The sequence below is a fragment of the Actinia tenebrosa genome, unplaced genomic scaffold (genome assembly GCF_029948245.1).
Source record: "Actinia tenebrosa isolate PJP-AT-01 unplaced genomic scaffold, QUT_ActTen_1.0 PGA_scaffold5__44_contigs__length_20552954, whole genome shotgun sequence".
NCBI classification, from domain to species: Eukaryota; Metazoa; Cnidaria; class Anthozoa; order Actiniaria; family Actiniidae; genus Actinia; species Actinia tenebrosa.
In genome coordinates, this window is record NW_028292582.1 from 15,635,662 (window position 1) to 15,660,291 (window position 24,630).

The 24,630-nt window shown below is 37.7% G+C and overlaps 6 protein-coding genes and 1 pseudogene across 9 annotated transcripts in view; 5 read left to right on the top strand and 2 right to left on the bottom strand.

Moving 5' to 3' along the window:
* Positions 1–1,962, top strand: part of LOC116305854 (potassium/sodium hyperpolarization-activated cyclic nucleotide-gated channel 2) — a 10,771-nt gene extending 8,809 nt beyond the window's left edge. Inside the window, exons 6-8 of the mRNA XM_031715832.2 lie at positions 1–37; positions 719–959; positions 1,458–1,962. The exon at positions 1–37 is cut by the window's left edge and continues 110 nt beyond it. Coding sequence (XP_031571692.1) covers positions 1–37; positions 719–959; positions 1,458–1,726 — 547 coding nt within the window. The 3' untranslated portion in view covers positions 1,727–1,962. The remainder of the gene's footprint in view (positions 38–718; positions 960–1,457) is intronic.
* A 1,138-nt stretch (positions 1,963–3,100) lies between these two features.
* LOC116305857 (galanin receptor type 1-like) lies at positions 3,101–5,317 on the top strand. Its single transcript, XM_031715837.1, has 2 exons — positions 3,101–3,230; positions 3,903–5,317. Exon 2 carries the CDS (start codon positions 4,082–4,084, stop codon positions 5,267–5,269), a length of 1,188 nt encoding a protein of 395 aa, XP_031571697.1. The 5' UTR covers positions 3,101–3,230; positions 3,903–4,081; the 3' UTR covers positions 5,270–5,317.
* A 1,786-nt stretch (positions 5,318–7,103) lies between these two features.
* Positions 7,104–9,538, top strand: LOC116305858 (NADH dehydrogenase [ubiquinone] 1 alpha subcomplex subunit 6). Its single transcript, XM_031715838.2, has 3 exons — positions 7,104–7,235; positions 7,448–7,576; positions 9,275–9,538. The coding sequence occupies exons 1-3, from the start codon at positions 7,116–7,118 to the stop codon at positions 9,401–9,403; spliced, it is 378 nt and encodes a 125-aa protein (XP_031571698.1). The 5' UTR covers positions 7,104–7,115; the 3' UTR covers positions 9,404–9,538.
* A 1,082-nt stretch (positions 9,539–10,620) lies between these two features.
* On the bottom strand, positions 10,621–11,351 carry LOC116305855 (uncharacterized; annotated as a pseudogene).
* An 808-nt stretch (positions 11,352–12,159) lies between these two features.
* LOC116305856 (uncharacterized) lies at positions 12,160–18,914 on the bottom strand. 3 transcript variants are annotated; one of them, XM_031715833.2, is made up of 4 exons: positions 18,778–18,914; positions 17,406–17,689; positions 14,701–14,824; positions 12,160–14,142 (listed from the first exon to the last, which is right to left on the bottom strand). In XM_031715833.2, the coding sequence occupies exons 2-4, from the start codon at positions 17,672–17,674 to the stop codon at positions 12,859–12,861; spliced, it is 1,677 nt and encodes a 558-aa protein (XP_031571693.2). In that variant the 5' UTR covers positions 17,675–17,689; positions 18,778–18,914; the 3' UTR covers positions 12,160–12,858. The 3 variants fall into 3 exon arrangements, with proteins under 3 accessions (XP_031571693.2, XP_031571696.2, XP_031571694.2); XM_031715836.2 differs by having other exon boundaries at positions 17,406–17,646; positions 18,778–18,913; XM_031715834.2 differs by lacking the exon at positions 18,778–18,914 and adding an exon at positions 18,475–18,552.
* Positions 15,014–17,067, top strand: LOC148906709 (zinc finger MYM-type protein 2-like). Its single transcript, XM_089037847.1, has 2 exons — positions 15,014–15,814; positions 15,904–17,067. Exons 1-2 carry the CDS (start codon positions 15,378–15,380, stop codon positions 16,871–16,873), a joined length of 1,407 nt encoding a protein of 468 aa, XP_088893973.1. The 5' UTR covers positions 15,014–15,377; the 3' UTR covers positions 16,874–17,067.
* A 3,142-nt stretch (positions 18,915–22,056) lies between the features above and the next one.
* On the top strand, positions 22,057–24,162 carry LOC116305848 (tumor necrosis factor alpha-induced protein 8-like protein 1). 2 transcript variants are annotated; one of them, XM_031715822.2, is made up of 2 exons: positions 22,057–22,212; positions 22,502–24,162. In XM_031715822.2, exon 2 carries the CDS (start codon positions 22,514–22,516, stop codon positions 23,081–23,083), a length of 570 nt encoding a protein of 189 aa, XP_031571682.1. In that variant the 5' UTR covers positions 22,057–22,212; positions 22,502–22,513; the 3' UTR covers positions 23,084–24,162. The 2 variants fall into 2 exon arrangements, with proteins under 2 accessions (XP_031571682.1, XP_031571681.1); XM_031715821.2 differs by lacking the exon at positions 22,057–22,212 and adding an exon at positions 22,256–22,404.
* Positions 24,163–24,630: the final 468 nt, after the last annotated feature.

The following is a 24,630-nucleotide window of genomic DNA, read 5'->3' on the forward strand; positions in this document are numbered from 1 at the left end:
AAAGATCTTGCATGAAATATCAAGGCCACTTAGGCAGGTAGGTCTATTGGCCAATCTCAACATGAATTGAATGGTAAAGGAAAAAAAATCTCGTCAATACAGAGCAATGTCGTCAATCGTCATCAAATACCATACAGGCACGACGAAACAGATTCCAAGTACCATAGGGAGGGTACACGATCAAATACTAATGTAGACCCCTACAGACCCCAAGCACCCTAGGGAGGGTACACTATCAAATACTAATGTAGACCCCTACAGACCCCAAGTACCCTTGGGAGGGTACACTATCAAATACTAATGTAGACCCCTACAGATCCCAAGCACCCTAGGGAGGGTACACCTATCAAATACTAATGCAGACCCCTACAGATTCCAAGTACCCTTCGGAGGGTACACGATCAAATACTAATGCAGACCCCTACAGATCCCAAGTATCCTTGGGAGGGTGCACGATCAAATACTAATGCGCGCAGACACCTACAGGTCCCAAGTACCCTTGGGAGGGTACACGATCAAATACTAATGCAGACACCTACAGATTCCAAGTACCCTTGGGAGGGTACACGATCAAATACTAATGCAGACTCCTACAGATTCCAAGTACCCTTGGGAAGGTACACGATCATATACTTATGCAGACCCCTACATATCCCAAGTTTCCCTTGGGAGGTACATGATTTTCAATTACTTTACCCTTACCTTTTGTTAAACGCAGAAAGTCATAAACTACAACTGCAGGAATCTCGTTCGATCAGTTCCGTTTTTCGTGGACGCAGACGCGGACTTTGTTTCTGCTATCATCACTAACTTAAAGTTTGAAGTTTACCTGGAAGGAGATGAGATCATCAGAGAAGGTGAACTAGGAACCGAGATGTATTTCTTGAAAGAAGGAATTGTGGATGTTTTTGTTGGTAAAAACAAAGTCAACGAACTGACAGACGGTTCTTATTTTGGAGGTAACAAGTACAACTTATTTTTAAAATATTAGCAACAGGTTCTGGCCCCTTCGACCTTTTGAAACCTCTATACACACTACCGGCCCTGTTACGACCCAAGCAATACCAGAATGATACTGTATATCACTTGTAAACTTGCAAGTCTAATTGCGGCTAATTATATATTATTAATCTAACTGGTCCATTCGTGGGATTTATGTACTGAGGATGTAAAATGAAGGTTGGGACACAAGTACAAGTACAATTACAATAGTCCCCTTTACAGTTCCCTGCGCCATCTTGAAAGGTAGCAGTGTCTTTTCATCGAAGCGAGACGAACGGTGAGCTTGCAATGATAGACACATGTAAATATTTGTCTAAGGTGTTAAGAAAGGTCTCACCGTTCGTCTCGCTTCGATGCAAAGTCACAGCTACCTTTCAAGATGACACAGGAAACTGTGAAGGGGACTATTATGTACATCGCATCTTATATTGTGTTAACTTGATTCCTCGTTACAGAAATAAGTGTATTAACAAACGCAAAGCGAACAGCTAGCGTAGTAGCACAGACTGTATGTGACGTGTTTGTTTTACATGCTGAAGACTTCAGGGATGTGGTAGACGAGTTTCCAGAGATGAGGACCATTATGGAGATAGTAGCAGAGGAACGCCTGAATAAAATGGGCAAGCCAGTTGATCTATCCACGGTGAATGTCAATTCATCAGATGCCGAGGCTAAAGTATCATTTCAACGGGAAAACCACACATGCGACCGAGGCATGAAATAATAATTTGCAACATCACTGTAAATCTCTTAAAATGAATTACTATATTAGCTAGTTCAGATTACTGGGGAAAGTGTTAGACAACGAGAATACTAGCTGCGTGTGAGCCTCGAAATAGCAGAGGACATTTTGTAATATAAATAAATCCATGTTTTTTGTCAACGACATTTTATTTGATTGACATATTTTTTAAATTCTTGATCTATGATACATGTAGCAATGAACAACTGGAAAAAACAATAAACAGTGATTAGTATATTATAGTTTGCCATCATTCTTATTACGCTGTTCCATACGAACATGGTATACAGCGGTACAATCAAAGCTATGCGCGCGCAACCTAATACGTCTGTGCATGCTTATTTTCTTGGACAGCACCAAAATACAATTAAGATGTCATTATTTATCTATTGTTAAGATCTTTTACAAAATAAACTACCTCATCAATGGTTTAAACTTTAACATGACTTCACGTTAGTAGTTGCGCGCGCAGAAGTGTGTATGAGCATGCAGGAATACCATAACCTCATGTCTCAGTGCTGACCAGGAGCAACGCGGGCTCTACGAACGACGATGTGCGCTTCTTAGTCATGAAATGAAGAGAAAAGTAAAAAAATTGCAATACCTTATCGCTAGCGATAGGTCATGCAGTGGAACTATTATGATTATTCTTATACAAGTATACGTATACATCAGTGATGAAGGTAACTCTCTGTCAAGGACATGCGCAATAGTAGTTAATTATCACGCTTGGTAGGAAATGACTGAAATAGTGACTGGGAAATGGAAAATCCGGTTGTGGATGTATTTCATTTAGTCCTTGTTATAATAAGTAAGGGAAAAGTGTCAGCATCTCGACATGTCATATCGGATGACACAATGCCGAGTAATGATTCTGGCTTTAGCAATGAGAACAAAGCGATCTAGTATCTAAGCAATTCAAAAAAATTAAAATTTAAAGAAAAATCCATAATAATAAATAGCATAAAATAAAGTAAAAATTCAAAATAATTTTTAAAATGTGTGTTTAATACGGCAAGTCAGAGTTTGAATGTAAGACTGTCTATTGCCGAAGTTAAACTTGATCATGGACAGCTAGTTTGCATGTGATAAATTTTGAGGCCGTAAAACTTGTCATATTTTACTAAAGAAGTAATCAATATTGTACGAGTCACTGTATAAATGAGTTTGTTCAATATACTGTAGCGTCCAATCAGTATCCGCTGACTCGCCAAGTTAATTCACCTGATCAAGGGTTTGCCCCGATAGTTAGACTAATCCTATCGAATAACATCTATATACGACACAGTTCGTTCGTGGTGGATAGCATCAAACCAGATGCGGAAAAACAAGTCTAATGTAATGAAGAAATGATTATCAAAACAGAGAACATTGCAAGAATAATCAGAGCGGTAAGCTAAATCAATCATCAATCACTTCAAATCTCTTGCTCTGACTGTTTTCTCGATCAGTCCATCCCGCCGAAGTGGTGAAAGGGAGAGTCAAGGTGAGATATAATATCAAAGTAAGTATAGCTATTACACTGAAACTTTACGACAATTAAGAAAATCCTTATCTCAATGGTTGTGTTCTAACAAGTGAAGGATCCGAACACTTTTGTTTTCTCTCTCATCGCAGCGAAGTTTTCGCATTAACCGACAAACAAAACTTAAATATGCGGCCTTTCTTAATTTCTTTTATCTTTCGAATAAAACCGACCTGTTATTTACCTAATTGAAGAACTCTAATAGCAAATGGTTTGCTGCTGACTGGCTAGTTACTTTGTTGTTTTTTGTTTTTTTTGTTTTTACGGCAACTGAAATGTAATGATCGAAGTTAGTGCACTCATGATCCTAAATGGGACAGAACACAAAAGTATATGTTGGAAAAGAAAAACATGAACAAAAAGTAATTTAACAATCAAGTTTTTTGAATTTCTGTATCTTAATGCGGGGGCCGTAGATGAAAAATAATACTGATGACATGATGAGATCAGCGGTACTATCAGTTTCAATAATCACGGGCAGGTGTTTGTAGGATAAAAACTAATTTATCAACCTTCTAGACGAGCTATAGGAAAATCTTGGGGCTAAGAAGCTAGACGATCAATGATCCACAAAGGTACGTAGTTGAAATCACTAAAGAATAATGTCACTTTTTTGGATGGTTTTATTTTCAGCCTGTAACGAAGAGATGTCTGCAGGATATAACATGAAGTAGTTCAAACAAAGCAAGGGATTACAAACCGGGTCTGACATCACCGAAATTCGACTATTTTGGAAGATTTCATTTTCCGCCTTGAAAAGATATCTACAGCAAATATCAAGAAGTAGTTCCAACTAGTCACACATTCCCACAATGAATGGGACGACAGAACAACCGAACGCCCTACAGATTATCTCTGTTGCGCAACTGGTATTTTACATCATGGTTTTTGTGGTGGGTGGGGTCGGGAACGGTTTGGTTCTTTTGATCATCAAGACAAAAAAACCTACACGAAAAACCAACGACATTTTCATCCTTAATCTTGCACTTGGCGACATACTAGTGTTGTTCGTTAGCATCCCCGTAGACCTTTACAACAAGGTGTATTCTATGTCGTCTGGGATACTTCATTGTAAGTTTCTATGGCCTCTCATGACATCAGGATTATTTACAAGTGTATTTACACTGACTTGTATGGCCATAGAAAGATCCCGTGTTATATGTAGACCAACAGCATCCAAACTAGAAGGCAGACGACTTTTGGCTGTCATTATCATGATATGGGTTGCGGCTGTGCTATGTGTATTACCGCTGGTCATTGTAGCTGCTCCTGATCCAATGAGCGACTCCTGCCAGGAAAAGTGGCCGAGTGACAATATGAGAAAGGTTTATACAGCTTTATTAGTTGCCCTCCAGTACATCCTGCCACTTACAATTATATCCATTGCCTACTCAATGATATCTTATAGACTCAAAGTCAGTAAACGATTTAGAATAAGCAACATGGCTAACATTTCTTCAAGTCATCTCCAACGACATTGCATTGAAAACTCGAAAATAAACAAAAACCTAAGAACAATAGTCATTTTGTTTGCTATTTTCATGCTTCCAAAGCATATTGCATGGCTTTGGTTGGACTTTGGGCAGGGTGACCGTTATCAACACTTTGGGCAGGTGCTAATATTTGCCGAGGTTTTCCTATACATTCACAGTTCTTGTAATCCTTTAGTCTATGGAACGATTATGAAAGATTACCGAGCTGGTTTTAAGCAGTACTTTAAAAAACTATTTACAATATGCTGCCACTGCTCGCTCAACAAAACCTCTCCAGCAGAAGACAAAGCTACCAGAAGAAGACAAGACACCATACCACACCTCTCTCCGCAGTCTCATTTACAGATGTCTATCGCTGAAGGCCAGGACTTCAGACAACAAGACACCATACCACACCTCTCTCCACAGTCTCATTTACAGATGTCTATAGCTGAAGGCCAGGACTTCGGACAACAAGACACCTTTCCACATCTCTCTCCACAGTCTCAGGAAACCGTGGATATATGATGAATGAACAAGTGATAAAAAAAAGCATGCGACTTGAAACCACAAATATTTTATTGTATACAGGCAAACACAGGAATTCCAAGTAAAATGAGATAACAAATAATATAAGGTGCAGTCGTTATTTCTAAACAGAATTACAATGGGATAAAATTCATTATTGTGTGAGAAAATTAAGTTATACCCTGATTCACCATTGAACCAGAGGTATTTGTAATGCAAATAAAGTACAATACCATAGAACCCTGGTTATGAGCCCTCCCCTAATAATAAGCCCACCCATCTGCTAACAGAAATTTCCTCCAAATTGTAAGCCTCTTGGTCATAAGCCCCCCCCCCCCCTCCCACCTCACATAATTGAAGGAGTACCACCATGCATGAAGCCCTGTAGCATATTGACAGTCCGTTCAGATTTGATTCTGTTTTTTTTTAAGCACATTTGCATGTCACAGCATTTACAGTGATTTTGGCATGAATACTGTTGTTCAATTGCCCTATTTCACTATGACGTCACATCAAAACAATTTATTGTTTAAACGCAAAGGATCATGGTCGTCGGAGGGGGTCAAATCAACGCAAATTCACCAAAAATTGTTCTAAAACCCGTATCAATCCAGGAAGAGGAGTAGAATAACCAGCAAACGCTCAAAATATTTTTTAGTACATATTAACACATATCATATCTGAAAACCAGGCCATTTTAGATTAAACTGTCTCGCTTGAATTTTCTATTGGATTTGGCGATTCTATCCCCCACATAAACAAGCAGTGACCTCATAGTGAAATAGGGCAATTGCAATGGATATATGTTTTGTTTAATAGTGCTAGTTGTGGTGACATAAGCTAACGCCATTACTATGCCAACCAGATATCTATTTGCATAATTGAAGGAGTACCATTTGGCAAGAACTATTGTGATAATGGTTGGCAAACTACAGGCGTTTTTCCTGGTTATAAACTCTAACCTGAAATTGAGCACACTCAAAAACCCCTATGAAGTTATATAATCCCAGGTGTCACGACCTGTCTGTTACATGTGTAGCATAATTCAATTACTAGTTGTCGCACTATTCTGAGTATGAGTAATTAAAGTAGAAAAAGTCTTTCACTGAAACCGAATGAAAAGAAAAGAAAAGGAGATACTCAGAATAAACGAAAAACTATAAAATATTAATAAGCTTATTATCTTTGAAGATAGTTACGAGTTACTACTCTAAATATAGTGTCCATAACTCCCGAGGGGGGGGTACTCCCATACATGGACTATGCGGGGATGATCCGTTGAACAGGGTATGGTTTTTCGAGCTTAGTGTCATAAACAGGGTATGCAATTTCACTCAAATTCCAAGTTCTTCCCGAGTTTCCTGTCATATCCAGGATTTCTGCTTTCTTATTGACCGAAACTGGTTATTATGGTCGTGAACTCAGTGCAATTAGTTATATCTTTTGTCATAAACAGGGTCCACAAATTTGTTTTTTAAAAATCATAAACAGGGTACCCCTTTCAAAATCACAGCGGAACACCCCTACCCAAATTCTGGCGGAGTACCCCCCCCCCCCCCCTCCCCCTCCCGGGTTCAAAACACACCACCAAAACAGGGTTATACACAGGTAGCCCAAGCTCTGTTTTTATTAGTGTAAAGTTTTTTAAAACTTTTAAAAAAGCCGTCTAAATGAAGAGAAAAATATTGAAATGCCTTAGCTCGAGTTGTTTAATCGATTGCTTTTGGTGTTTTTTAACAAATAATTTGTTCTTTGATGAACCAAGAAGTGACGCACGATCTGGGAGTACAAAAACCGCTTGGGTTGTCTGTGTTAACCACAGTGCCTTGCAGGTTTGATAAACAAGATGGCGTCCAGTCAAGTCACCAAGACTGTTGGTCGAGCTGTTGTAAAACCACTTCTTTCTACAACCCCTGGTGAAGCTAGGAAAAGAGTTTTTAATCTTTACAGAGCATGGTGGAGAGAGGTACTATATTTAATAGATCTTAAGCATTCATTTTACTCCAATAATACTATTTAGCTCGGTTGTTTGTTGTCCCAGTTGTTGTTTTAATTCCGAGGTCTTCCTCAACCCATTCAATTAAAAAAATGTACTTAAAGCCCTTAAAGATAGTTCTGGGCTATTTTATTTACTCTCCATTGGAACCTACAAATAAATAAATGTGTTGCCTTTTTCAGATTCCTCATGCCGTGCAAGCATTTGCATTGGATATCACAGTCAAATCAGGCCGTAAAAAGGTCCGAGAGGAATTCATGAAAAACGCTCATGTGAGGGATCTACGAGTGATAGATATGTTGATTATAAAGGTACACCATACCGCGTAGTATATTGAATCATCCACAGCAATAACTGATACCATCTAGATACAGCGAAGATTTTGCATTGAATTCCATTCCAAACGCTCTTATTGTTTGGTGGGAGTTTGTGTCCTCATTTGATTGATTCAGACTAGAAATCACTGAGAGCCATGCCCATTTTCTGTTCATAAACACATCTTGTATCAGTAAATAAGGGTTGCAGTGGTTGTAATACCCGGGGGGAGGGGTACTCCGCCAGAATTTGGGTAGGGGTGTTCCGCTGGGATTCTGAAAGGGGTACCCTGTTTATGACAAAAAAACCCTCAAATTTCTAGACCCTGTTTATGATATAAGATATAATTTATTGCACTGAGTTCCTGTTTCAATTATCATGTCACCTGGCGTTTTTTTTTTTTTGACGACCATAAAAACCAGTTTCGGTCAATATGAAAGTAGAAACCCTGAATATGACAGGAAACTCAGGAAGAACTTGGAACTCGAGTGAAATTGCATATCCTGTTTATGACAAGAAGCTTGAAAAAACCATACCCTGTTCAGCGGATCATCCCCGTATAGTCCATATATGGGAGTACCCCCCGGATGGGAGTACCCCCCGGGAGTAATACACATTCCCCTTTGCATAAAACATGTCTTAGATATCTTTCTCCAGGGTTTTACTAGTAACAGTTTTGAGATATCCTGGCCAGCCCAATTCCTTGTTATCTTGATGTAAAATGCTAAACTCCCACATAACCTGTTCCCCTCCTGGGCCCGTTTGTACAAAGCCTGGATAGCCCTCTCTGACAGATAAATCTTATCCAGTGGATAAATTTATTGGATAACAGCATCGACTTATCCACTGGATAAGGAATTATCCACCAGATAGGGATATCCACCCTTTGTACTACTGGGCCAGGTGTAGAATTGGGTACTAGATAGTTGTTGGGTATTCCATATTATAAAATAACTGTTATAAATCTTGCATTCTGATTGGTTGGGAGCGCATGCTTTATGAGAGCACATAGCATGCACACGCTCTTTGCATTTTATAAAAGAAATAAAAAACTTGCTTGCTGTACCGTGTGGAGTTATAAAGCACTTGGGGATTGGCAGAACACCAGTGGCATATCTAGGGGTGGGTTTTGGGGGTTGCAACCCCCCCTATGAGAGCCATCGTGATTTATTATTACTATTATTATTATTTTCATGGCAACACCAACAGCATCGCGAGTTTTATTAAAACAGGGGTGCCGAACACATTTTGCTCGCTTTTTTTTCTATATGCAGCGTGTGGGATCTGAAACAACCATGCTCGCCTGCAGCAAATAATCATTTTCATAAGACCTACTTCCGTTTGGGAATCCTGTGCTACTTTCCCGCCAAACAAGTACCTCAATCAATGCTACAACCCCCCCCCCTCCCCCTTTGAAAAAATCCTGGATCCGCCCCTGAACACTTGAGAAGTGTCAAGAAGCACTATGCTACACGTCATGCTTCTCCTAACACTTATCTCATGTTCTGCCAATCACTGCATGCTTTATAACTGCACACAGCACGCATGCACGTTTTCTATTTCTTCATGATTCTGGGAAAGGAAAGTACCTGTGATGAAAAAGCATTTCATCCAAGGTGGGAAAAGTTACTTTTTACTTTGAAAAGTCTAGAATGGTGTAAATTGCAAGATGACTCATGTGGTTACTGTTTTAGGGCAAGATGGAACTGGAGGAAACACACAATATCTGGAAGCAGAGAACACATGTCATGCGCTATTTCAAGGAGTCAGAAACTCCCAAGAAAACAGCATTCTTGGATCGATTTTATGATGGCTATGATTAACCATCATCATGACATGACATATAGTGATTAATTGTTATGGAAGGTTCATTATCGTCATCATCACTTAACTGGACATGTACAGGCAGTGTTACATTATTTACTAGTAATTCTTAAATAAAACAACTTTATTAGTTACAGCGTTATGAAATACTTTTTTTCTTGTGAACAGTTGAGTAAATATGAAAGTATCATGCTTTGACCAAAGATTGGTTGCTATAGTAATAGCAATATTTTGGAATGTTAGCTCATCAAATCATTCCAGGTTGTGGTCTGCCAGAGTTTTTGGTTAAACTGGTTTAATTCCTATAAAATAAAGTGAAGATAAAAAGAAGTATGACCTCGAATGGAATGAGTTTCGTGATATTTATAAATATGTACTTTAGTAAAACTGTCAGACCGACATGGTTTAGAGTGAAGTCATTAAACCCGTGAAATAGGTATTTGACTAACACACAGTAGACCCTAGTCCATTGGTTTCCTTTGTGTCTATTTGACTATTACGCGTTGACTAATAATTTTTGTTTCACGGGTTAAATGCCTTCACTCTATGTACTTTAGTAAATGATCAAAGTTCATGACCTGAACATGAAATGTGTTGCCTCGATCTTCTGATTACCGTCTGCTTGTACGTAATATCCAAACTTTTTAAAGCGACTCGACTATTGTTCCAAGTCTTAAGAAAATTCTTTGTAGTGCTCCTATCGTTTTCGGAAAAATCATCCGGTTTCAGATATACAAAGAGCTTAAAGTGTTACTCTGACGAAAATCGCTCAAACTTGGATTCAGCTGAAACTTGCTAAGAATACTCTTTAAAGGTCCAATAATCACTGTATGAAGTGTTTTCTCCATATTCAGGACGAAAGTATGATATTTTTACGACTATTTTTTAGAGTCTGTGACGTCATTCACTCAACATCGAACATCGCTCCATACATTTCTTTGTAGTTTATGATCAAAATATCAGTAGTAAAGGGAGAAAGAAATACCCAAACACCCCAAAATATAAATTATAGTCACAAGTAATGTGAAATAAGCACATTAGCCACCCTTTGGGCTTCATAGGAAAAAAATAAATTAAGGATTTATATACAAAGAAATATATGTAGCAATGTTTGATGTTGAGTATATGACGTCACAGACTCCAAAAAATAATCGTAAAAATATCATACTTTCGTCCTGAATATCTAGAAAACACTTCATACAGTGATTATTGGACCTCTAAAGAGTATTCTTAGGAAGTTTCAGCTGAATCCAAGTTTGAGCGATTTTCGTCAGAGTAGCACTTTAAAACAAAACCATCAGGAGATGGTTAATCAAGGCTGGCTCTTACAGCAGCGCGCCATCGATGTTCGTGTTTGCAATCAGTAGCCTTGGTGTACAAAGTACCCATTAACAACCATTCCTTATTATCCGCAGTGTTCATCAACTGGCTAGGGCAAAGAATCAAGTCAAATGTCTGTGTTTAAATCAGCCAGTCCTCTAAGAAATATCCCCGATATTCGAATGGATTCTTCTTTGATTACAACTACTTGTTTCACTTGGATGTCAGTGTGTTTGAGAGTCACCGATCTGGTACGTAAATTACGCTGATTTGTTCTAATGTTTCCCGCTAAACTAAACCTGCGCTGACGAAATTCTACGTTGGCAGAAAGTTGTGCGAGTTCGTCTTGTCGTGTGCCAGGCCGTGTGCTTTGTTTATCCAAGACCGAATCAAGTTCAGTCACCTTTACCATCATACAATATCTACTGTCGAATCTTGTGCCATCAGATGTTAAAAACTTTGGTACGAGATGAACTTTAACAACTTTGTTTACAGGAAGGATGGTTGGTGGTATTTCTGAGCTATTCTTGTTACCCATTTCTATCTTGTTGTGCGTAGTAATATTATTACTAACATCACCTGGCAAGATCAAGTTACAGGCTACTGGTTTTAGTGATAACCGGTATGCTTCACTGAACACTTTGTATTGTTTCCTTTGAAATATCCCGATAGATATCATAATCCCCTATGAACAACAACCCCTGGGAGGGGGGAGGGTACTCCAATATGTGGACACGGGGATGATCCGCTGAACAGGGTATGGTTTTTCGAGCTTCTTGTCATAAAAAGGTATGCAATTTCACTCAAGTTCCAAGTTCTTCCCGAGTTTCCTGTCATATTCAGGGATTCTACTTTCGTATAGACCGAAACTGGTTCTTAGTCGTCAAAAAAAAAAAAAAAACAAAAACAAAAAAAACAAAAACAAAAACAAAACAAAACAAAACAAAAAACAAAACAAAAAAAAAAAAAACAATACGCGAGATGACATGACTGAAACAGGAACTCAGCGCAATCAATTATATATTTTGTCATACACAGGGTCTACAAATTTGAGGGTTTTTTTTTCATAAACAGGGTACCCCTTTCAGAATCCCAGAGTAACATCCCTATCCAAATCCTGTCGCAGTACCCCCCCCCCCCCCCCAACCACCGGACACACAACATACCGCTGTGTTGGCATACATGCAGTATGGCTAGTCTCCCCCTCATGCAGCCGCTCTCAGTGTCATCACGCAACGCACTGGGGAACTGAGCTGCTATAAAATAGACCAAACATGAGAGAAACAACAGTACCCGATTAAAGTTCAAAATGTGCCTAGGGCCAACAACTGAAACATCTAAATATAGCAACATGTTGCGCGCACTTTTATCAAGTTAACACATGTACAGCGTGTCCCTATTAAAGTTTTTACTAGTGCATCAAAATTCCAAAACCATTAATTAAGTTTAGTATAATTATCTAATTCATATTCAGTGTATCAATAAAGTTTATAATATTTACACGCCTAGCTGTAAGGAAACACACATACTCAAAGAGGAATAACACTCTACTAACATTTTTTAAGGAGCTCAGCGAACATTTACGGGAAAAAAAACCGGATTCCCAAATTGGGAATTTGCTGGGAATTTGCTTCAATTCCCAACGAATTCCCATCCAATTCCCAGAGAGAACGAAATTGGGAACGTGGCACTGATTCCCAATGTTAGTTTGTTGGGAATTTTGTTTTTCTATTGGGTATTAGAAGGAAATTCTCAACAATAAATCCCAACGTTGGTCGTTCGAATTGGGAATTCAAGGAAATTCCCAACAATTCCCAATTTGGGAATCCGTTTTTTCCCCTGTGATTTAACCATACTAATCTGCCAAGTATTTTTTATATGAGTAAAAACGTGGTGGATGGCATCCACTCAAAACCTAATTCACAACTGGATCCACTCATCTTAATCATTAATAGAATACTGGGCGTGTATTGAGCACAACGGGAAATCGTTAAAAATAGAGTGCTCACGCGCACTTGTATGCGTATTCTAAGGATAAGTAAGAAAAGTGTCTTAGTAGGTCGCTCGCTCGAAGAGATAAGGGTGTGTCCAGTTCTGAAGCTTTAATGTAAAATGGATGTGGCTGGTAAGCAAGTCAAGATAAGGGCCCACCAATAACTGGTAATTGACATTTATCACTTTCCTGACAATGTTTGGATTTAGGAGTATTTTTGCTACTGTTTCTTTTTCGCGGCTTGGTGTTAGATAATCTTTGCTCGTCCTGTGATCCTAAAGAATTAGTTTCTCCTGTTTGCGAAGCTGAATTCCTTTCAACACGATACAACTGAGTGTCAGTAGTGCGTGTTGATGGAAAGTAACCTCCATATAAAGCAGTGGTACTAGAAATCCTTAGATCACTATCGGTGATGCTGTAATTCATACTGCTCATTGAACCAGGAACCATGTCCATAGTCCGTTTTGTATAAGACAGTTTAGGTACCATTTTCTTCTGTTTTGATAGATGAGTGGGCATGGCTTGTAGGTAGTTACTAAGAGAAGAATCACTAATTTCACGTCGAGCTGTAGCATTTACGTCATTAGTTCTACCTACTCGCTGTGCCGTGCTCTTTTCATCCCTTTTTGCCAAGGGCGCTGTAATCGATAGAGCAAGCTCAGGTTCATTGCAATCCCCTGTATGAACATCAACACCTCTGTCATTCAATAAAGCCGCATCATTGAACTGGAATATCTTCTTGTTGGAGTTTCTTTTGCTAGTGGTATCTCCAACAAGTTTATTGTTGTTTTGCCCTTCTACTGGATCATCTAACGCCCAAAAAGGAATAATAAAAACTGGTTTGGGCTCTGTCACCTCTTTACTGGGTGCAATGCTTTCGACAGGTGGTAGACTAGTTGAGGATTGATTGTCCTGCTTGTCAGTACCTCTTTCACTCTCACATGTATGTCCAACAACTAAGCTTGGAAAATTGTTCTTACTCTTGGATGTTAAACTTGTTTTAATATTGTGTTTGAGGACATGATCAATTGGGTCAGAAGTCACATTCTTTAGGTGACCACCAGATATTACTAATGACTCTGGTGCAGACTCGCAGCGAACACGATGATGATTATGACCTGGTTCTGTTGCTTTAGCATCACTCCATCGTTTGTGTAGTCTACCATAATGAGAAATGCATGATGTGTTCCTTCTCTTTTCATCCTTTGAAGCAAAACGAAGACTTCCTAAACTATAAAAAGAACTAGCACTAGAAGAAATGTAGTGATTGGCAGCCAGTACCTCCATGGATGGACTACAAGACTTGGTCTTACGATAGCTCTTGCTGTCCTTAAGTTTTTGCATATGAGGTTTTGAGCTGTTTATTCTCATTGGTTGACATCTGAGAGGATCAAAGTAAATATTCCCACTGTAGCCTTGCCATAACTATGATATCAAAACCACAATCAATAAACAAACAAACAACACACATATATACACACCTATTTCAAAAAACGTTGTCGGTCGGAGATCTGAAATCTGAGACTGAAAGGAATTGTGGGTTGTAAAAAAGCTGTAAATTGTTTGTGGTTTTAATAAATAGTTCGCAAAAAGTTAATATCTTGATATACTAACTTTGAGCGATGACCTGCATTGGCAAATTATCTGGGTAAGTGTATATTGAATTTTTAACGAGAAAATACTCAGTCCCCCACAATTCCAATCGGTCTCAGATTTCTGATTTCAGATATCCAACTGACAATGTTTTTTGAAATAGGTGTATATAAGGGAGGGGGGGGGGGGGGGATTAATAAGCCTGACACTGACATGCATTCAGTTGTATAATAGATAAGGAAATGGATAGTTATAGGCAGAATGGAGTGATCTTTGACTGTGGTGTTACAGGGTAGTGGACGCTAAATAAGAGGGGAATAGTGGTCCAAGAATGATAGGAATGGTGCAGACTATCTTTCGCAAGCAATTTTAACATATTCCAGTACTTACAGTAATGTGCTGTGCTGTTGGCTGTATCTGATATGGTAAATAGCTTGGCGTGTTGTTGACTGGTGTTCCTGCATCTCTGACGCTATTGTAGGACACTAGTGATGCAGCATCATTATCATTTTCACTGGTAGTAGAAACAAAAGACGATTGTTCACACAAGAAACATTAATCAACTTGTGCAAACAAATGCAGTGTTAGGTACATAGCAAGCTAGTTATGTAAACAAATTTGATCAATCCATTAAAAAAACCATCATTTTAGTCTGACATCATTATAAATCAGTTACTTGCTTTGCTGTTTGGCCATGTTTGATGTAATATTTCAAATCCGACAATGAGGACAGGACGGGATTTCAAGTCCGCGCAATTAGTTCCAGTCCGAGGCGAAGCCGAGGACTGGAACTAATTGCAAGGACTTTGAAATCCCGTCCAGTCCGATTTGGAGGATTTGAAATGACTTCTCATACTCATTAATTATTCGGGAGGGATGTTGTTTTTATCTTGTATTTATTTCATTGTATATGATCTTCGCTCCATTCACCTAGTTGTAATAATGACAATCTTTTGTTTTGTAATGGTTTTATTTTGCTTTCGTCCTTTGGGATTTCTTAAGATAAATGCTATCTGAATTACTTATGCAAATAGCAGTTATTTTTCTCTGAATGTATTCATTTCAACATGGCTTCTCGTCAAAGAGACAGCGATGAAGAAGCGGAGCTTCTACCTTTAAAACGCTTTCGAAAAGTGAAAAGTCAAGCCCAAGAAGAAGAACTTTTGCAAAAAGCTGTGCCAATTTCAACCCGTTACAAGAATAACTGGGCTGTGAATATTTTTGAAGAATGGAGGCAAAGTAGAGAAAACAAAGTGGCAAGTTTGGAGTCTACCTCCATGGATGTCTCGCTAGAGAGCATTCAAAATTTGGATATTGAGGCATGGGAAACTATGACAGTTCCATCCCTAAACTTCTGGCTTGGCAAATTTGTTGAAGAAGCAGCAAACAAGAAAGGTTCGCCATATCCTGCTCGTACGCTTTATCAGCTTATCGCTAGCCTTAAACGCCACCTAGAGTCGAAAAACCGAAACGACGTCAATATGCTTGACAAGTCTAACATGTGGTGAGTTAATTAGAAACTTTCTGTTTATTTGCTTTACTTTGCACATGAATAAAACCTTATATTATTCTAACTGAACGTTTTTCTTTTAGTTTTTCTGGACTGAGAAAAATTCTGGATGCAGAGATGAAAAGTGTCCACGCCGAAGGGGTTACTAATAGAAAGGAAGAAAAAGAGGTGATTACAGAAGAAGAGGAAGAGACGATGTGGAGGAAAGGAGTACTAGGCCAGTCAACAGCTAAGATTTTGCTTAATACAGTGTACTTTTATAATGGTAAACTATTTGGCATGCGTTCTCAAGAACATAGGCAATTAAGGATTAGCGATATCGAAATAGAAGGCGATAATACCATAATTTATCGTGAAAATTCTTCCAAAACATTTCATGGTGGCATAGCAGATTTGAAAAAGAAAGCGAGAGTGATTAAACATGTTTGCCACGAAAAGGGCAATGAGAGCCACGAGCGTTGCTTGGTTAAGATTTATAATCGGTATTTTGACCTCGTAAACAATCTTCGTGTTAAAGCAAAAGGTTTCTATTTTCAGCCATATAAGGACGGAAAATTTGCGTACAAAAACTGTGTTGTAGGAATTCATACTCTCAATGAAATTCTTCCTAGTTTGTGCTTGGCAATTGGCAGTAAAAGGAAAACTAGCCATAGTCTTCGCGTTACATGTGTTAGCAAACTGTTTAATGCAAGTGTTGACGAAAAGCTTATAAGAAGCAGAAGTGGTCACGTTAGTGATGCTCTTTTGGCATATGAAAAAAGTAGCAAGGAGCAGGAGCAAAAAGTTTCTAACATTTTGAACCCACCAGCTCAGCCAAAACAGGTTTCATCTGAGTCAAAGAATGAAATTAAGGGAAGTGAAATTAAGAATGATATAGAAATGCCTGTATTTGATATCAATGAATTAAAATCTATATTTAATGATATCACTGGTTATGAGCACGAAGCTCAGTTAAATGAAAATACATGTTCTAATTTTTGGAGCTTTTCTTCTGACGGGCCTATCAATATATCTGGCAACTGTAATGTTACAATCAACCAGTTCAAAATCTAGCTTGTGCTTGAATGAATGCTAAAACTTATATTTATACTTATAGAAAATGCTAAGTTTACGATAGCAAATTGTTTTGAAATTTCATTAATATCTAAGTAAGTTGTTAAACGAAGTGTTGAGTATATTTGCAACTATTATTGATTATAGTTTATTGGTAATAACTTCTGAAATAAATGCTTGATGAATTAAATTTTCTGTTTTCATCTTTCTATATATTGACTTGATTCAATGCTTGGACTGAATTAATTTTGTTCCAGTCCTTGGACTGAATTAATTTTGATCCAGTTGTTGGTCGACTGAATTAATTTCTTTTGTTCCAATTCATCAGCCCCACCTCTTCCCTGCTGATATCAAAACCCTCCCCGGCTTTAAGACACTTGACCTAGTTTCAAGATACATCATGTGACCAGGTACGAGGTAATCGATTGGCTAGTTACCTCATGAATAATTAATGAGTATGAGAACTCTTATGCCAGTACAGTACTGACCATTGCCAGTACAATAGCAAACATGCAGTACAGTCAGTAATTACCTCTGTTTGTGTTCATCTATCTGTTCATGCAAAACTTCCCTTGGCGCAACACCACCATCATGATCATTATCATCAGTATCATGGTTGTCATCATCCACATCTACATTCCACTTTCTCAGATACTTTTCACTGCCATAATTGTCAATCAGTTCTTGTCTGTCAATGTCACTTCCACAGCTGCTGTTCTCTCTAGAGTCTGGTCGTGTCTTAAGGTGTTTCATGGCTACCATCACCTTTATTCCTGTACATACCACAGGCAAGAGACTCATGATATTAATTGATCACTGTTGATGACACAACAACCATTCAGTATTTCTAATATCTTTTCTGTGGCGAAAAATAGCCTTTCTAGATCTACATACTTTGCATATCTGTCACAAGAATCAGCAATGCCTATAATATCCTGCCTATTTATTGATTATATGTTTTCTCATACAAAAAATATTGGAAAAGTTACAAATATTCAGGCATTTCCTTGTCATTGGACTCAAATATGTTATAGAATGAATAACAATTGAACATTTAATAAATAGTTCAAAGTCCCATTAGTAAGATGTGTCTAATCTTTTAAATTCGAAATAATGAACTTGCAGTTCATAGGATTACAAATGCTTTTAGTAAGACAATGAAGATAATACCTCCAAAATCTTTATGTGGTTTAATATCTGTGCCGTTATGTGAATCAACAAAAAAGGAATCAAATACAAAACAAACTAATCACAAAAAGCTAGAATATTCTAATAAACAGTACTGTGGACTCGATGTCAGTTATATATGCACTTATATATACATCTATCAGATACAAATACTGCAGGAGGTATATATCCAGACATTCATTAACCACATGAAACCAACTAGATAACAAAGTTAAAGAATTGACCAAGCAAATCCTAATCTAGATCCCAGTCAGCTTATACATTTGTGCTATATCTGCTAGAAGGAATCACATGAAGTGGGTCGTGTTTCTTATTCCGTGATACAATAACATTAAGACTATAAAAAAATTTAAAACCAATGAATTCTAAAGTTTATAGTCGGTCTAACATGAAGGGAGACAAAGTAAACTCACTCGTGTATCCAAGGCGACATACCACAGGTAAAGTGCTTGGTTAGGTTCATATTAGTTATAGGCCAGTCTACACGAGCAACCAGACTCAACAAAAGCCTTGCTACGCAACCAGTTTATGCACATTTAGACTTATGAATGATTCATTGTTTGATGACAATCGTAAAGGAGGAATAAATCAAGCAAAACAACAACACAATTGAACACAGAGGTGTTGAGTTTACGCCAAACATGACAAGACTGCGTGTGTGGAGACCAAAAAATAAGATTCAAATGAATAATGTAAATAAAGTATCGTTAACCTACCATGCTGACAGAAGGATGTGGTATCATTCTGCGTAAGTCAGTGTATAAATTTTAACCATTTTACACACAACTTTGTTTTTATTCGTAGAACCTCAGACAAACGCTTCCCAGGAAGCCGCCGTGCCGTCCGTAGTATAACACACAGAGGTGGGCTACGGAGGGGAGGGACGGGGGAACCATGCCACAGGTAACCCGTAAAACGAGAAAACAGATGATCTAAATTTTAAGACTTAAAAAATATTAGATCTATAGACAATCGTAAAGTTAGGGTGATATATTTAGGAACTCTGCCATCTAAACCACTGCATACACTATAAATGTACTGCCACTTCGAGATTCGGTCAGCTTTCGTGGTGAATTTGGCTAAAATCGTGCTTCTCGGGTCGTTTCTTAGTCTCCCCCACAGCCGCTTTCAGTGTCGTCACGCAACGTTTTCTCCCCTGAGTAGCGGCTGCTTACCCGAGCACAACATTCCTTTCCTATGAATTAACCAATCACGGCTTAGTTCTCGAAAACCAGGAACCATTCGAGCCATATGGAAAACAAGATGCGTCGTTAGAGGAAGGCTTCGAGATAGCAGCTAAGAAATTTCGCACCAAACAGTTTAATGATCATCAGAAAGACGCTATACGAAAGATTTTACAAGAAAAACAAGATTTCTTTGAAAATCTGCCTACTGGATATGGGAAATCGCTCAAAGGAATAAAATATTGGCGCTCTAGAGTATAGCCCAGTAATTTCTTTCGAGACAAGCTCGAGGACTTTTTGAATAACAAGAGTTCGAAGTTCTTGGCATTTCATATAAACTGCCAACGCGACGTTAGAAGGTTGGCCATAAGATAACGCTTTAGCTAACGATTCGTGTTCACTTTTCACGACTTTTCTAACAGTGTAAACCAAACAAAACAAAACAACTTTTCTAGCAGTATCAAATTGAGCTAATCCTCGCAGTATACGCGAAGTAAATACCAGAACTGTGAGCGTTCAGAGTTTACAATGAATACCCGTGGAAGTCAACGGTGTGACAGTGTCAGACTTAAAAGTTATCTAGCCTTTTTGCGATTTTCCTTAGCTTTACACTGCATTCGTTGTTTAAAAGTGATCTGCGCGGCTCATCTTCTTCGTTTATTAAAAATACTGTCAGACTTTATATTCGAATTCAATCTCTTAAATCTTGAGTCGTCTCGTTTAACTTCCATGAGTCTAGATTACGCTTTTTAAAAAAGTTTTCCAGTTTCTTTTTGCTTCTAATATTTTGGTACGAGCTCGATAGCAAGTACAAACTCGAATTCACTATCGGCCGATTAAACAATGTCGATAGCTAAACTTATAAAAATATAAATCTTTTCTTTCTTTATGAACAAAGAAAACACTTTGTTCCGTCTCCAATAATTTTTTTTTTTTTTTTTTTTCTTTTTGGCATTAAACATTTAACAAGAACGAATTCAATTTTAATTTCCCAAAGATTTTTGTCCAACTTCCACTCAATGCGTCTTAAAATTATTTCTCTAGTCTCGCGATTGTTTACAAGTTGTCAAATTCGAAACGTTTTGATTGGTTCTTGAAACACAATGACACTTATCTAATTGGTTGAACACAAACAATAGGAAAGGAATGTTGTGCTCGGGTAAGCAGCCGCTACTCAGGGGAGAAAGCGTTGCGTGACGACACTGAAAGCGGCTGTGGGGGAGACTAGTCGTTTCTAGGCTAAGCAACTGATCAATTAGATTTTTTTATCCTCAACGAAGCTAGGTGATGAGTACATTAGATCATTGTCAGTCATCTGCCAATTTATACTTCAGTATATTATATATGTACGCATAACTGTTGAGTGGTCGGAAGGCCAGTAAAATGTCTCTATATGTCATGACGCTATGGAAAACAAAATGTGAGTGGGCGGTTAAAGGTAAGAAATATGGATAAAAAAGAAAAGACGAAGATTAACGTCAAATAATCTTCTGCTTCAAAATGTAGCTGAAGTGAAAATTACCATCTCAACAATAAAAAAGGCGTGAATGAGATCATTCAGATATAGTGATATATTGACTCCAAGAACTTCTTATTCATTAAAAAAAATCCTGATCCGTATAGATAAACGCCCTCGAGATATTTAGGTTAATAAATGATAAACTGTTGTCAGTTGAGGATATAAGGCAATACATACTTATACTAAGTTATGTGGTTTAAGAACCTACGTCACTAACAGATATGATGGAGGAGTTCCTTCCGCTACATCGTTGTCGATTGAACGGTGTTAAGAACTGCGCTTCAGTGGATTCGGTGCACTCATGGTTTCCTAGATTTAATCCAATATAACATTCATATGGGTTTCTTATTGTGAAATATTTCTAAGACAGGCCAAAATATTTCCGATTGCCAATATTAAAGCTCCTTATGATGCGCACTGCACGTCTCAGTCGGTTACCTGTTTTCAATGAAATTACGTACATTGTACTTTTGATCCACATATAATGAAGGCTATTGTCCATCAAATTATTTAAGAATAAAATGGTCCTGATATTTCATTTATTTTCAGTTTTCATTATAATTTGATAATCAGCGCTAACTGTGTACGGTATGAACGATATCATTATGATCCTCTGAGCTGAACCAGCTGCTGGCAATTACTCCTATTCCTCGCAAACCCAGAGTTCTTATATATAAATGGGATATTTTCGAGTTGGGCCGTTGCAAATCCTTTTTTTTTACCGAATGAGAATCAATGGCTCCCACAAATCAGAGAAAGGGGACCTGATTGATTGGGTAGGACGGCCAAGACAGTAACGTCCGGTAAATATATTGTTTACAGGATTTTCTTTTAAACCTCAGCACGACATTGTAGTGAGTACGATGAAACTCATTTATGTATTTCTAATAGGATAATTTGAACGCGTTAGTCCGCTCGTTTGTGCGGTTCGGTACATATATCAAGTATATACAGAGTGCTACGCCCTCATTTATTAACCCTGTAAACACCGGAACATATTCAGTGTACTTAGTCTCCTATGAGACTTGAACTATGTCACTTGTCACATGTCATCTAGCATGACAATCATGAGCTTCAAGTCACCTACTGAACTCACCTAAAAGGGAAGAAATAGGATATAGCAAAACCTTTAATATCATATTGAAATACAGCATTTAAAACATATTTCTTACTCAGAGCACTCGATAAATCCCTAAAGTAATGTAGTGTGAAGTAATGGTGATAGGAATCAATTAAATCGTAATCTTTGCATTATAAAGCGGTGTTGACATTTTTAGTCACGTGATGTTTTATGCTGTCCATCATAGTTGACTTGGTTGAATAGTAGTGTATTTCACTTTGCCTTTTGATCAACTACTTGCATGTTTGAGTTGCCACACAAGATTGCTGCCTCAGAAACCTTGACATAACCGACTACAGACAAAATTACATTGTACGGTCAGTAAAAGGTATGCCAGTGATGTTTAGACACTTACAATGTTTGCGGTCTTAGGGCATCCATACATAATGTGCAGTGCTATAGGTGCTTTGCTTACTAGTGCGACGCTCAAACTGAGTCTACACGTCTTGGCAAGTGTTTATTTTTGAATCATTGGATATATAAATGTGACTCTTTGATCGACTTTACAATGGATTTAGAGGTATTATTTTGCTTTGTCCTTAGCTTAGTCAGTAGCAGCAGTAAATATGTTCAGTCTAAATGTAAGCTGTACATTTATCCTATTTTATTATTCACAGGACGAGACCAACATGGCGGATGGAGGTGGTTTCAGCTCAAAGAGCTTCGGTCTGCGAGCGCAGAAAAAGATTCTTGGTAAAATGGCATCGAAGAACGTAGCAAAGGCTTTCGTTGATGATGCGACAGGTGATCTACTGGATAACCTTTACAAAATCGCCAAACTCAACGGTTCGACAAAAAAGGAAGCAGAAAAGCTAATCAAAAATCTCGTTAAAATAGTAGTGAAGATCAGCATATTGTACAGGAACGACCAGTTCAGCAAAGAAGAAATTGTAATCGCTGACAAATTTAGAAAGACATTTCGATCTGCTGCCATGACGTTCATCAGTTTTTATGAGGTGGATTTTTCATTCGATCGTCAGTTCCTTACCAATAGCCTGGAGGCGTGTAAAGGGCTTTTACATCAACTTGTTCAACGCCATCTAACTCCCAAATCTCACGGCAGAATTGACCATGTCTTTAATTATTTTGGCAATGGTGCCCTGTTAGAACGAGTATTCGAACCAACAGGACCATATCGAGGAATCGTAAAAAACATGGCGGATGAACTAAACAAGCTAATGGAAGATGATAACTTGTAAACATAACAAAATAAGCTTAAAGCTTATGTCAAGATTCGAAGAGTAAGAAAAAGGGCAGCAGCCTTCGATATTATTATTATTGTGTTATCGAGTTGGTATCTAGTTTATTTCAGCTCACTGATTATTGAAAATCGATGATCAATTTTCAGCTTACTTAATGCAAACAAACATACGAATGTGTGCACAGTTAGTCAATCCTCCTCCTCAGCACAGACCTTTTATGTAACAATGACTTTAAAATATATTACTGATGTATACAGGTCAGATTTTCGAATGTCTGTTTTGAACCCTTCTTATTCTTTACGCTGTTTACCTGTTTCAGACCTAACTAATATCCTATTACAGATGGTAGCTTTAGATAGTTCGTAAGGCAATCTCGAATCACTAGGCCGAATTTTGATTAAACATTCTGTTGGCTAAAAAATATTCACGTCGACCTCTACTGTGTTAATGGAAAGTCTTCATGGTGATTTTATGGCACCTGCCTAACAGAGAGATCATAACCCGAATGAGAACAATGACTTATGAGAAATCAAAAATTGAGAAATATATGCATTTCATTCTTATTCCTTTCAATATTCACTATGGTTTCATTTCGATTCGCTTATTACTTCCATTCTCTTAGTGAGTGGGTGAACCTTCTGTATTTTGCTTGCCTCATTTGAATGTATTTTGTGAAGGGTTTACTCGAGAGATCAGCTTCACGGTCGATACACATCAAGATAAGCCTTTTTAAACAAAAGCCATGGCTTTTGTTTTAGAACAAAGCAGAAATAGTAAAAGTGATGTTTTATCTTTGCATTTTTTCAAGCATATGAGCAAGACATTTTTGAATCTTCATTCATGTTTTTGCAGTCCCTTTTCGTTGCAATAATTATGAAAGATCTTATGTGAACTTGAAACAGGAAAAAAATTAATTTACAAGATAAAAAGAGTTCTATAATATACTATTGATTGAAATAATTACAGGACAAATGATAACAGGATAATGAACACATAATCAAGAAATTGAATTGTGTAATTTTAATTTATTGTAAGTAATAAAAAAAAACAACAATAAATTAATTTAAAATGATGAATTGGCAATAATGTCTTTTTTTATTTATTTAAACATATTAACTCTCTGTGTTCTCTACAAGAGCTAGGCTCATCGTGGGAGATTAAACAACCTACATTTGGTTGGTAAAATGACTAAAATCAGGATGGTCGTTATTACCAGATTCATTTTGGTTAAAACAACCTACATTTTTTAAATTTTTAATTTAAACATATTAACTCTCTGTGTTCTCTCCAAGAGCTAGGCTCATCGTGGCAGATTACACAATCATGTCTGTGCACAAAATGTGGGTGAAAATTAATTTTTTTTGGTGGCTGATTTTATCATAATGCAATGCATTGAATCAGTATTAGAGAATTAAAGTGTATACTGTTATCCATCATTGGCAGGAAGTATATCTTAAATGATACTACAGGGTTTGATTGATATGGGCTGCATCAAAGTAAATTTCTATTATTTTCACTATGTATTTTATTTTATTATTTTGATG